Source organism: Serinus canaria, chromosome 1 (genome assembly GCF_022539315.1).
Source record: "Serinus canaria isolate serCan28SL12 chromosome 1, serCan2020, whole genome shotgun sequence".
Classification (NCBI taxonomy): domain Eukaryota; kingdom Metazoa; phylum Chordata; class Aves; order Passeriformes; family Fringillidae; genus Serinus; species Serinus canaria.
The window spans coordinates 51,407,253-51,421,362 of NC_066313.1; the positions used below are offsets into that span (position 1 = coordinate 51,407,253).

At 37.9% G+C, this 14,110-nt stretch overlaps 1 protein-coding gene across 3 annotated transcripts; it reads left to right on the plus strand.

Annotated features, from left to right (window-relative positions):
* Positions 1–37: 37 nt before the first annotated feature.
* Positions 38–13,086, plus strand: LOC103812568 (serine/threonine-protein kinase Nek3). Of its 3 annotated transcripts, XM_009085639.4 has the most exons (16): positions 101–201; positions 1,411–1,627; positions 2,487–2,580; positions 2,821–2,918; positions 3,967–4,050; positions 4,649–4,716; positions 4,835–4,921; positions 5,935–5,989; positions 7,543–7,743; positions 8,086–8,155; positions 8,753–8,799; positions 9,699–9,798; positions 10,233–10,355; positions 11,372–11,506; positions 12,158–12,284; positions 12,868–13,085. In XM_009085639.4, the coding sequence occupies exons 2-16, from the start codon at positions 1,511–1,513 to the stop codon at positions 12,932–12,934; spliced, it is 1,473 nt and encodes a 490-aa protein (XP_009083887.2). In that variant the 5' UTR covers positions 101–201; positions 1,411–1,510; the 3' UTR covers positions 12,935–13,085. The 3 variants fall into 3 exon arrangements, with proteins under 3 accessions (XP_050833638.1, XP_009083887.2, XP_018764168.2); XM_050977681.1 differs by lacking the exon at positions 10,233–10,355 and having other exon boundaries at positions 38–201; positions 12,868–13,086; XM_018908623.3 differs by lacking the exon at positions 7,543–7,743.
* Positions 13,087–14,110: the final 1,024 nt, after the last annotated feature.

The window sequence follows — 14,110 nt, forward strand, 5'->3', positions numbered from 1 at the left end:
GCTGCCGCCCGGCCTCGGAGCCTGGGCCACCGTCTACTTCCCCGACCTCGGAGCCAGCGCTGCCCTTCTCCTTCCTCGGCCTCGGAGCCGGCGCCGCCCTCTCCTTCCCCGACCTCCGGCGCAGGCGGGCGCGGGCAGCCCGGGGCGGACGGCGGCGGAGTGCCCGGGCCTTCCCGCGGGTCTCGGCCCGGCCCGGCTGAGGTGAGTCTCCAGCGGGCCTAGAGGGGCTTGGGGCGGGCTTGGGCTGCTCCTCTTCAGCGTAAAAGAGCCGGAGGAAGCGAAAAGCTCATCAACCCCTTAGAGCACCGTCTGTGCACGCAGTGCTCAGAGGATGACTTAAAAGCACCGAGGTTTTGAACAAAGGACAACAACCCTCTGCTGTATGAGACATCCTGCAGGAGATGTGTTTTTAGCCGGAAAGGGGATCATGTGCGAGTTTCAGCAGCTGAGGGAGCTCTCAGGAAGGCTGGCATTAAGCTCGGTGTTGGAGGCGAGGACACAGCCTCACGCTGTGCCCTGGGGCTTGCAGGTTGGATATCAGGAAGATTCTCTTCACAGAAGAAGAAGTGATTACACATGGGCATGGACTGCTCGGGTATGTGGTAGAGTCACCGTCCCTGGAGGGGTTTCACTGGATGTGGCACTCAGTGCCATGGTCTGGTTGACCTGGTGTTGGGTCATGGGCTGGACTTCATGATCTCAGAGGTCTTTTCCAACCTCATTGATTCTTTGATCCCCTGATATAGTCTAAACATAGCGACAGGACAACTGGGAACATTTCAAAAGTGCACGAGGAAAGTTTTACACAAGACGTAAGGAAAAGTCTATTTACTGATAGGGTTGTTGAACATTGGAACAGAATTCTTAGAGAGGTGGTCAATGCCCTAAACCTGTTTAGTGTTCAAGAAACATTGTCATGATGCCACTGTCACACTAATTCAACTTTCGGTCACCCCTGGAATGGTCAAGCAGTTGCACTAGATGACCATTGTAGGTTCCTTGCAACTAAAATATTTTATTCTATATCTGCCAGTTCTTGAAGTCTTTGCACAGTAACTTTTACCAGTTTGATCTTGATTTTGCTGTTTTAGGTGAGAATTGTCACTGAAAGCTTTAAGCTTGTTTCTAATATGACTGTGAGTTTTCTTTAGTGTTACGAAACCACCTGCATGAGTGCAGGTAACAAAAAGAAGATGCAAAGATGCTGACATTTTCAAAGAGATTGAGCATTTTAAATTAAAAAATGCAGAAATAGTACTATAATGTTTCAAGTTTTACTTTCTGAAGGCCTCATCTTCAGTAAAATCAAGGTAGCAGTGCAGGAAAGTTGTGTCATGGTAATGCTCGACAATTAGGTACCCACATTTATCACCCCTTCTTGTTATTTTGTTTGGGTCTTTTTTCATGCAGGTTATATTAAGAGAAAATTTTTAAAAATGTAAAGGTACTGACAAAGTTTAGAAGATAATCCTGTGAATGAAGAAAAGTGTGGCAACTGGATTTATAAAGAATGGAAGGATACAACGTGTTGAAAGTACTAGGAGAGGGATCCTTTGGCAGAGCTCTCCTAGTTCATCATACAATCAGTGACCAGAAGTATGTAATGAAGGAAATAAGGCTTCCAATGGTAAGTGTGACACAAACATCACCTCACCCACCACTTAAATAATTAAAAAATCCTAATTCTGGGTGTATTTTTAAAACACTGAACAGTTTTTCTGAGAGTTTTGTGTATTAGACAGGTGTGTGGTATGGTTATGTATAACTACATCTTGAGCTGATGTTGTTGGTACTAAGTGAAGTACATGGTTAGATATTGGGATTTTGGGAAGTGTAGCAGGTATGAAGGTGCTTAGAATGAAATCCCTGTTCCCACTGATGCCCTTGGCTTGATTGCCATTGATTTCACTAAAATGCAAATTTCATCTTCAATGTCTAATGAGGAAATTAGTGTTGTATTACTGCTGGTAATCAGCTATTTGGGTTACATTCTCTGCACTCAGCTAAGCTAAAAGTCACAAAATGGGAGGCAGTGGCTTTCTGAGGCCAAAGCTCATCAAGACCTTGGCATTTGGCCTTTATTGAGTTCATGCAGGCTGTCAGCTGTTTCAAAGTCAGTGTGTCCTGCTTTGTTACATAGTTCTGCACTTTTAAAATAGAAAAAGTCATTAATCGAAATAGGAAAAGATTCTCTCAAATTTAAAAAAAACCAACAAAATACCACATACCAAAAAAACCTCAAAGAAGTCTTCAGCTAGTAATAAACCATAGATTAAAAAGATGGGGCTTTTAAAGTTTCTAAATTACTTTAAATAACTGAAGAACATTCATTGAAAATAGTTTTATTTTGAAAGTGCGGCACTTTATGTGTGTATGTGAAAATTTGTTAGTGTGAAATTTAAAAGTAAGTGTGTTTATAAGTGTGTATACTTACTATACTATAAGTATAGTAAGTGTGTTTATAGTAAGTGTGTTTATATTTTCAGTCTTCATCTGGTGTAGAGAATTCTAGGAAGGAAGCTGTTCTTTTGGCTAAAATGAAACATCCAAATATTGTTGCCTTTAAAGAATCATTTGAAGGTAAGTATGAAAAATTTAAATTCCTTCATTTGTTTGAAGTTGCATACTCCTCAGGGATTGAGATTACCTTATTTTTTTTTTATAGTATGTATTATAAACAAAATACATGTTTATTTAAACATAACACATAGCATGTCATTGGAGCTTTCCAGTAAAAAGTATTAAAAAGTATCTAGTAAAAAATCAATACATATCCTGCTAATGAAAATACTAATTATTCTTAAATTACCAAAAATTTAGCTGATGGACATCTGTATATAGTGATGGAATATTGTGATGATGGAGATCTAATGCAAAAGATTAAACACCAAGGAGGAAATTTGTTCCCTGAAGACACGGTAAGAAAAGACATTGTTTTGAACTAAGGGAGCTGGGAATCCTTTTCCGTGTAAACTGAAGCATGCTGCATAAACCAAATTACAGATATGGAAACATCTTGATGAAACAAAGTCAATTACAGGTAGAATGGGAGAATTACTTCTTTTATAGTTTCCAGCAGATCAGGACAAGAATTGGACTGAAATGAATAAAAAAAGAAATTGCTACTCCTATCTGAAAATTGTTCACATAGTGTGAAAACCAGTAAGGTTTGTATGCAATTAAGTAGGAATTTTACCCAACAATTCAGGCAGAATTTAAAGCACAGTAAGAGTACTGCCAACGGAAAGTGAACAAACCACTCTGGTAAGATAAATAAAGATAAGCTGTAGAATAAATGCCTACTTTTTATGTAGCAATTAAAGCATTTAGTTTAAACCATTCAGTATGTGCTAACTCCTTTTACCAGAGAAGCCAGAGAAGCTATAAAATTACTTAGGAGAAGGTTCAAAGGGACATTGTAGTGAATAGAAGCTACTTCCTGTTACAGTTAGGGGCATCACCTTCATTAAAATGAAAGGACCAGCAACCTCAACTAATTGAATATTTAGATTTTCTACAACCTTTAAGAGTTTTCTTTTGTACTTAGAAAGGAACACATTTCCTTTTAGAAACAGTACATTATTTCCATGTGAGTTTTGGTTTTGTTTGTTATTTGGTGGTTGGGTTTTTTTATCTATTTGCCAATTTACGGTGTAACTTTTTTAAAGTTGTTTATAAAATGACCATGAGCTAAAGCTCCAGGTAGTTATTCCCAGCTTCATTATTGCTATGTATTATTAGAGCTTTTTGGACACAGATAATAAACATTCCTTCTGCCATGTTAAAATATAATCTATTTTAAAGAACTCAGTCTTTCCTGCTGGTTGGAGGCTGTTATGCTGGAGTTACTTTTAATGCCCAAATGTTCTGCATATGCTTTTGCTTTCCTAATTTATTTAATCTATTAGTAAAATATTCATTATATGGAGCATTGAGCTGTTATAACTCTTAGCTGCTCTTTTTCAGATCCTTCACTGGTTTGTGCAGATGTGCCTGGCTGTGAAACACATCCATGATAAACGTGTGCTGCACAGGGATATAAAATCCAAGGTGAACAGAGCAAGTTTTGTTGCCATTAATAAACTCTCCTGCATGCAAGAGTCAAACCCTCTCTTTTGTAATTTATCGTGAGTGCTAAGTTCTGTGATTTTTATTAAGGCCTAAGAATATCATGTAAATGAAGTTCTTGAGTGCATGGGGTGATGTAATACTGTGGGTGAAGAGGTATCCTTCATATCCACACTGCTGATAGCACTAATTGCTTGTGACACTGAATATAACTTAAAAAGAACTACAGAACTATGAAAAAACGTATAGATTATGCAGTTTGCAAATATCTTGCGTCACTATTTTTCTTTTTCACTTTTCCCTATCAGAGGGAAATTCAGAAGAAAGTGGACCTTTGGTTTGAGTATAGCATAGAGATTAAGGCAGTTCTAAGTTCTGACTTTTCCTCTGCTACTGATGCTGAGGCTTTAGGCCCACAAAACCTTTCTGTTTTGGTAGAAGTATTAGGAGAAGCAATTAAAAAGAAATACAAAGACAAAATATCAGAAGTGGGTATTGCTGTATTTTCTGTATATCCAGACTACAGAGATGATTCATAGAAGAATATTTAAGTATGTTAATCTTTGCTCTTGAAATGCAGAATGTCTTCCTCACTCAAAGTGGAAAAGTCAAGTTGGGAGATTTTGGATCTGCACGCCTTCTTGCACAGTATGTGGACATCCCAGCTGATCTCAGTGGTGTCAAGCTTTATTTTCCCATTGATAAACAGTGCAGAGTTCATAAATCATTATTTCTCACCTGGAATTTCCTCTTTGTCGTTTCATAGTCCAATGTCATATGCTTGCACCTATGTGGGAACTCCTTACTATGTACCTCCAGAAATATGGGAAAGTCTGCCATACAACAACAAAAGGTACTGGTGTTTTCAGTGGTCACAAATAATGCCTTACTGATGGATGGAGTTTTTTTATTGCTATCTCAATCTGGCTATGTGTCTTATCCATATTTGTTTCAGAGAAGATACTGAGCCGAAGAAAATTTACAAAGAGGTAATTACAATTTTTTTAAGATTATAGTGCATAAATTCCTCTCTTCTTAGGTAGCTGAGAGCACAGTATCTTTAGTCCTAGAAGTCTGAAAAACAGTGTGCAGACCTCTGTTTGTTTGAGAAAGTGAATACATACATACTTGTGTGTATGTTTTAAGTGTGTATATGTCCACAAACATAAGTATGTGTTGGCATATTTTTCCTGGTCTTATTTTTTGGGGGATGTTTGTTTGGATGATGGCTGATGGATGATTTTTAACCTCTTCATGCCAGTCTTGATAATATAAGGATAATGGCACAGAATGGATTACTTAGATTTACAGAGCCCAGTTATTCTGGTCCTTATGTAAGAACTGTGATTGATTTTCCAGGGGAGGTAAGAAACCTTCTACAGTTCAAGTTGTTTACTTCTCTTCTTGCAAGAAGGGCTTCAGTTGCTTCTTGTGCAAATGGCAGTACTCACTTTTTGGTGGAAATGATGGGGTTTTTTCTCAGTAGGAGAATTCTTTTTGGCAGGGCCAGAATTCCGGCTCTCAGGATTATGTGGCTGCCATTTGATGTTAAAGGCCATATAATACAAAGGCTTTCAAGTGCAGAAGGATAAATATTGTTGGAGCAAATTACTTGAAAGACATCCTAGGAATAAAACACCAACTACCACTGCATGACAGTCATCTTCTTTTACATCAGGGTATGATAAAATAAGGAAGAACATTTCCACAGGAGAGGTTAAACACATACTGGCTTTTATGGTTACTTACATTTATTTTTAGCTTGTTCAACTCACTTATGTACACAGATTAAATCTCATGCTTTTAAGCAAGATACTAAATTGTAATTTGTGGCTCAAAATTTTTCATCTCTCTCTATATCTACAGTGATATATGGTCTCTGGGGTGTATTCTGTATGAGCTGTGCACTCTGAAACACCCGGTAAGTACAGCTTTATTGCCATGAGAAAAGTTTTGGAATTCCTTGAAACTTAATTAGCAGTTAGCTGTACCACAGAATTGACTGAAGTGCTTGCTGCTGCTTCCAAAAGAGGGAAGTATTGCTCCACCCTTCCTATGCCTCCTCCACTATATATGCCTCTGTTTCAGCAGTTCTTAGGACCCTTCTATAGAAGACTCTATTTTCAAATTTGTTAGAAAACAATTGGGTTTTTTATTTGGTTAATTTTCCTCAATATGAGTGGGCATATTGGATCAAGCAGCTGCCAGGCTGGTTCCAGATACCTGCAGTTGCAAGAGCATTGCATTTTACAGGATCAAGATAATCCCAGGACATAGTGACAAAGACACTCAAAATCTTTGCTAATAAAAATATATTGTGTGCAAGTACAGCAAAATGTAGTAAGCAATAAGCATTTTGCATCACTTGCGTCAGTGATACACCTTTGCTTATTCTTCAGATCAAACAAATCACTGTCTAGGCACCATTCTCCTCTTGGAACAGTGGGAACCTTGATGAGTGATTCAGTCTTTCTGTTATTTCTGGGACACTGTCTTTTGCAGTGTTGTTGCTGTGTTTTTTATGTGTTAGCATCCTCTGGCTTCTCTATGCAGACTTATCGGTAAAATAAGAACCCTTATCAGGATATGTTTGTTTTGCAGGAAAAGGAGATCCTAATTGAGGGCCATTTTGTCTTAGTTTTTTATAAGCAGCAGTTTCCTTTCACTGAGCCAATACTGTATCTTGAAATCAGAGAACCACAGAATAATCTGAGCTGGAAAGGACCCACAAGGATCATGAAAGTCCCAGCACCTGACACTGCAGAGGACAGGCCCAAGAATGACACATATGCCTGAGAGCATTGTTCACACCCTGTGCATCAGCAAAAGGTTCTCCACAGCTGCAAGTGCTACCTGTGCAAGAGTGTGGAAGCTTACACTCATGTGACTTAGTGACAAGGGAGCCTGAGCATAAGAATGTGCTAGCCTAAGTAGATCTGTGGCAAGTCTTTGGCAGTGTCAGGGCTATAGAGGCAAAGCTCGGAGCTGGGGTTCCAAGGAGGGGAGTATTCTTCCCTTATTAGCAGTGTTGAAAAGTTATGTGTGTGTGTGTGAATACCACGTGTCTGGTTTGATGTGACGGTCATGTGTGTTCTTGCATAATCTATCAGAGGTCATGCAAAAGATGAGACTCCATGGGTGCTTGGCACCCTGCAGCCAAGCCAGTGGGGTCTAATCCAAGGAAGCTTCCTGCATGGGAGCTGGAAGTTCTCAGACATTAGATTTGCAAGAGGATGTTTGTGCTTTTACAGGCTACTTTTGAAGTTTACTGTTTCACTCTTGCAGTTTGATTCTGATCTCAAGTATATGAATTGATGAATTTGATTTCTATTCAAATAAAATGCAAACAATCATAAATTTATAGGAGTAATTCCTATCTGCTTTCCAGTTGTAGAAGTTATCTTAAATTATGTCAGCTACTCTTTACCTTATGCTTAAACTCTGTGTTCTAATATTAGTTTATTTAAAATGCAGTTTCAAGCCAACAGCTGGAAACATCTCATCCTTAAGATATGCAAAGGGTCCTATGATCCACTTCCATCTCACTATTCCTATGAGCTTCATTACTTAATAAAACAGATGTTTAAGAGAAATCCCCAGAATCGTCCATCAGCCAGTACTATTCTTGCAAGAGGCTGCCTAACCAAACTTGTGAAAAATTGTTTGCCTTCTGAGGTATGGTGTATTCTTTGTCTCTAGATTTCAGCAATACTATCTCTATTTTAGCTACTAAATCCTTTTTATTTCTAGTTTGTTAGTGGGAAACTACAAAATTTAGTGTTGTGTAGATCCTACTCTAAAATACATACAGTTGTAGACTTATCAGAAAACCTGAGTTTTTAAAAGTGTCTCTTTTGAAAATTAAAGCTGGCTGTTGACCTGATGCTGATAAAATTAGATATTGTTAGTTGGAACAGTGCACTTGTATAGTGAGTCTGTTTTTAGCAAATAGTATATGCAATAATTTGAAGAAGTTTAAAACGATACAGTACTTGCATCTCTTCATACACATTTCAGATTGCAAATGAGTTTGAGCAGATATTAAAGGAAACCAAGAAACCTGAAGGCAATACAGCCAGACAAAAGGGTAAGTCAGTAACATTTTTGTTGATATAAGGAATGACAAAATGAGTAGAAAATATAAAACCTTAAATACATCTATGAAACATTAGCATTATATGTCTAAATCTACTTTTAATTATTTCAAAATTTAATATTATTGAACGTATATGGAAAATACTCGAAGGATGTAAATTATATTCCAAACTAAGTGGAGTGCAAAGCTGCAATATATGTATTGTAAGTCCTAAGACTTGTGCTAGAAATAAACCTTTCAGTTTTAGAATCAGCAAAGCTTTTAACAGTGGCATTTTTTTTAAATACAACAGTTCCTTCTTTCCCAGAATATGGTGAAGCATGTTATGTTCATGATTTAATTTTTAGAGCGAGCATGTTGGACTTTTTTCTTCTGCATAAATTTAGCTACACCACAATCAGTGCCCATTTGGAACAGAATAGTAGCAGGACTGTTGAGAGTGAGATGTGCTGTCAGAAGTGTGAAGAAGCTGTCACATAATGGTGATTGCTTGGTTCAGTGGCATTGCTGTCCTACCTCTGGAATACCACCTTACTACAAATGTTTGCTAAAGTTGTTAACTCTTGGATCTGTTTGTTAATCTGTCAGGTGGTGTCATGGCTAGTAGAACCTCAAACAATAAGACAGAAAATAGAGTAAGTATTCAACTATAAATATAACATTTGTATTTTAGTAATTTGGAATATTCTGTATTATAGAAAAGTTTATAATGAAAATTATTCCTTTGCTAAACCCTAAATCAGCCTATTAGTGTTCAAATTGCAGTTTTCCTGTGTGTCTCCCACCACGCTAACTTATTGATTATTCCCATGTTAAGTTTAGTTCCAAAGTGGATTTTTTTATAACCCTGTCAAAACAAAACCCAACCAAAAAAAATCTTTTCTTGTCTTTCTAATTTTATTTTTTTTTTGATACTGCAAAAGATTATCTGTGTTTTTTGCTTTTGGGACACATTTAGAACTGGCTGCTGTGGAAACAGTCTAGTCTAGACATAGTTCTCACCAGGTTTTAGGGCCCATATGAGATTTCAGGAGAGGAGAATTAAGTCACAGGTGGCCAAGATGCCGCCTCTGGGTACATTACCATAGCCTGACACAGCCATAATCAGTATATTTTTAAAAAGCATGTTGCCCTGGGGCTTATTTTATTTTCTCTTCATAGACTTGTCAAGCTTAGAAATTTAATATTTGGGTGCATCTTGTTTTCCCTGGGAATGTAAATAATTTGTATTGCTTGTATTCTTAAATGTGAAAAAACCCGAAAGAGAAATTATACTACATCAAATAACAATGTGTGCTTAGCTTCAGAAACTGAAGTTGTCTGTCATGGCACACAGTGTGAAATACAGTGCAATAATAGGTAGGGTGCAATTGCAGTTGGCTTCAAAATGTTAGTGGTTTAGTTTTCAAATCTTCCAATCTTTAGGCTAGGTATTTTATAGCAAAACTGAAATAATTAAATAATAATTAATATGACTGCTCTCTCTTTCTTGACAACAAGGATAATAATTAATACAGACTTTACTCTTTTAAAGCGAAGGAAAGATGAAAGTAGCAAGCATAGCCCCTTAGAAATGAAAAATGCTGAGGGTTTGAGTGAAGGCACAAGGGAACAAAGGAAATCTTATCAAGAAGGTAAGTTTTACAGTTTTAGGGCTGATGAACTTCCTTCTGTATACTGGTATTTACATGTCAGTGATACAGCCATTTAAATAAGTGGCTCAGACTAGTCTCAGGTAACTCAAGACAAGAAAGTCATGCCACCATCTGTAACTTCTGCAAGTACATTGATTCAGACTGCTCATCTGAGATTAAAAAAAAAAAAAAATTCTCTTGTCAAAGTAATAAAAAATGACTGTTTGAAAACATTTGAAATAGAGCAAATGTATGGGGAACACTTTATAGTTGAGATTTGCAACCACCTAATCATACATCACTGCTAGTTAAGTGCTTCTTAGTCCTACTTTGCCTGGACAGAGCAGTTTGGACATGGAATCAAGTTAGATGCTGGTTATCATGGGGTTTTTTTTTGTTACCATTACAATATCAGCTTCTGCTGTCCTCCCCAGGAGGTACTGATCTGTCACACGCCCACAGGAGGCAATGGGAGAAGAGGATATCCAATACTGTGCTGGATGTCCTGGAAAAGGCATCCTTGCTTTCTTCCAGTTTTACACCTGAAGAGACTGAAAGTAAGATTTAATTAAATGTGCTTTTAATTCAAGTAATGTCAGTGATTCTTTACAGATTTTTAAAGCCAAAACTTTACATGACATATTTAAAATTACATTAAAATAATTTAAAAATACTTCATTAATGAGCACTCAAAAAGTTCACTGTGCTGAAGAAAATTCTTTGTGTTTTCGTGTGACAGGAAGATTGCAAAGAGTGATGAAACTGACAGATAACAATAGCAACCCTAAAATTATAATAATCTCTAAAAAATTATCCTTTTAATACACCATTTGTGGAGGTAGCAGTGAGGAATTAATTCGGTGCAGAATGCAACCATCTGTCTTTCAAGTACAGCATACTATTGGGAGCATAAAACATCTATACCTCTACTTTTGTTGTGATTTAACATACAGGTTAAGGCCAGTGACAAGAACTATCTGTGATGTACCTCAGATGTGAGGCAGAGATTTTTCTTTCTTTTGATTAAAACACTTACCATGATGTTTCTTCTGAGAAAGGTTTCAATTTTAAAATGTCCCTCAATTGTCATGATTATTTAATGTGATTCTGGATATGTGTTCTAGGTAAATGTGAATAAATGCTGTGGAAATAAATAATCAAAATATGAGTAGTCAGAAAATTCCCAGGCTGTGGTAGGAATGTTATATGATAGTTACGCACAGGGCAAGCAGAGTGGACAGAGGAATGCATGTATTTAAGTGCTCTGCTATTAAAAGGCACAGAAACAGCCTCAAGCTTCATTTTGAGGCTTGCAGAGCCACCACATAAGTGTTCTGAGACACTGCCTCCTCACACCCCTCAGCCAGTTCTTGTGGGCTCCCTGGCTACAAGGAGGTTCCACTGTTTCCTCAGTTTGTTGAGAGGACAGTGGTGTGACAGATGGAATTATCTAGACTCTTTTCTTCCTGTTTCTTCCTGTTTCTCATTTCTCTCTTGAATGTGACTTTGAATATAATCCACACTGCTAATGCAATTTTCTGTAAATAGGATTTATGAATTATTTTATACCCAGGTGGTGGTGTTATAAACTACAGTGAAAATAGGCCACGGAAGCAGTGGAACAAGGAACCCCCTCAGACCCTGATGGACATGCTCAGCAATGCAGATGTCAGCTTAGCATTTAAAACATACACAATTTATACACCAGGTAAATCCCTATTTTCTGTGCAAGTATTTTTGCAAACAGGTTTATTAATAAAGATGACTTCTTTTTTTCTCTTTTCCCCATACATAGCTCCTATATATACAGATCGTTCACTTGGGTTCATATCACACAGCAGGCTAGTTTTTAGGGTTTACCAAATGAAAAGTGGACTTAAAAAAGCCAAGTTTGGAATTCATGAGTGATTGTACATCTCCACTACAGCTCTTCATGATGGACTTTCACTTGCAGCTCAACAGCTGAATGAGGTCGTGACAAAGCACAGACGCCTGCTCTGTGCTCCCTCCTGCTGAGCTGTGTGGCGTGTGTGTTAGGGAGATGCAGGAAATGCACTGTACCCCCTCATGTAAATCCCCCTCACTGAGGCAGTGATGCCCTGGTTTGAGGGCAGGATGGTCAGATGGCACAGCTGAAGGCAGCTGCAGTCTACAGATCTGCACAGCCACAGTCACAAATGCTTGTTCTGCACTTCAGTTGCCTTACTAGTTTGTCCTCCCACCTAAAATAGGTAACAACTTGTCCTGGAATCTGCTACAAACTGGGGATAAATTGAACTATTTTGTATTTATATTCTTAATGGTTGTACTTTAAAAATTAAAATATTTTTATAACATTTCAATTTTTATATTTTCAAAGCTTCTGAAAGCATATTAAGGGGTCCACTTTCTGATGAAAGCAAGGCATCTGATGAAATAGATGGTGAACATGAAGACGTTGTCATAGATTCTGAGAGATTTGAACCTAGATCTGATGAAGATGACACGTAAGTCCAAGTGATGTCCTTGCATTTATGTTTTCTTTGGCTCCTCAAAGAGATTTTTCCATAACAACATTCCCCTGAAATAAAATAGTATTTTTCTCAGCATCTAAATTCATCCCTCTCTTACATAATGAAATTGAAATTTAGTTGCATTTGATATCTTGCAATGTATGAACAAAAATGCTGTGATTTTTGGATGTGTGTATGTTTTGGGGGTGGTTCTCAGATTCTCAGAATCTCAGTTTGTGTCACTGTTTGTTTTTGTGGCACCTAGAGATGACTACCTAAGCCTGTATTGCTGCAGTTCAGCTGCAGGCTGTCAATTATCAACACATTTGCAGTCTCTTAATGTATTAATTTGTCTTTGCTTTTGATGAAACTTACTTGTGTAAATTCCATAGAGAATGATAAAAGAACCATTTTGGTTCTTTAATCACAATGGGGCAGGAAGTAAGTCTCTTGTGCTAAATTTTAACATAATTTATCCTAATTAAAAGGTAATTTCTTTTGGGGAAAAAAGCAATTAAATATTTATAAAGTTGTATTTTGCTTTTCAAAATAACATTTTTTCGAAATCTGTTTTTAGGGACTTTGAGGAAGATGACCCAGACTGGGTGTCAGAGCTGCAAATGGTATTGAAACAGAGTGACTGAAAACCTGAATTTACCTGCAGTGAGTGAAGTTAGGAGTGCTGCTATCCAAGTTGTTAATAACTGGTTATTCATTAAATAATTTCAATCAAAAAAATCTGATTGGACAAGTTTTCTAATCACAAAACAGAGGCTGGAAAATGCACAATAAACTTTTTTAGAAAGAACACTTGCAGTTAACTAAATAAGTCCATGTATGAAATATGTTTGGACTTGGTAATAGCTTTGCAGAAATGTTCAGTCAAATTATAGCATTGTTCAAATTGTCCTCTTGTCATATTTCAAGGAGATGGTGTAGCACTCTGAGAAGGTGTAAAGGTGTTTTTCCTGAGTGCATAATGAAATGCAGCATTGTGGTGGGGAGCTGATGCTGGGTGAGTATCAGGTGCCACCAAAGCCTCTCTGTCACTCCACTCCTCAACTGAACAGGGGAGAGAAAATTTAATGAAAGGCTCATGGGTCAAGATAAGCACAGGGAGAGATGGCTCACCAGTTACCGCCACAGGCAAAATGGACTTGACTTGAGGAAATTGATTTATTACCAACCAAATCAGAGCAGAGTAATGAAACATAAGCCCAAACCTTAGAACACTTTTCTCCTACTTTCCCTTTTTCTTGGACTCAGTTTCACTTCACTGGTCAAGGCTGAGCCCATCAGCCATGGTGGTCTCTGGGATAACAGATCAGGGAAGGGGAGAGGGTGGGGCATGGATGGGGACACAGTTGGGTGAGTCTGTCTTGGAGCTGGCTGGCGTTGGCTCTGTCAAACATGAGAAGCTTCTGGCAGATGCCACCCCTGTAGCTCCTCTCTGCTACCAAAACCCTGCCACACAAACCCAATACATAAGTATGTATAAATCATCTTTGAAGGGCATATTATGGGAAACATTTAGCTATGATAAAGAGTTGAGGCTTTAGTTCGTGCCACTGTTAGTCCCCTGAAAATTCTTTGAGTCTGAAATTTTGCCTTGATTCAATGAAAGGAGTTTTTTATATGCCATTGCATTTGTGAAAGGAAGCAAATGTATTCATGAATAAGGACAAATTTTCCGACTTTGATAGGAGATGCTCTTGCTGCAGAGAGTGCTATGGGCAATGTCAAGTTTGAGCTCTGTTCTGGTTACTGGGTAATAAATAGACACTTTACAAGAAAAATGTGGCAAGGGAGAGCACAAATGC

Coding starts and splice junctions, on each gene's coding strand:
- LOC103812568 (XM_009085639.4), top strand. CDS start 1,511: ATGGAAGGATACAACGTGTTGAAAGTACTAGGAGAGGGATCCTTTGGC. Junction 7,744..8,085: donor AAAATTGTTTGCCTTCTGAG/GTATGGTGTATT, acceptor TACACATTTCAG/ATTGCAAATGAGTTTGAGCA. Junction 12,285..12,867: donor AGATCTGATGAAGATGACAC/GTAAGTCCAAGT, acceptor ATCTGTTTTTAG/GGACTTTGAGGAAGATGACC.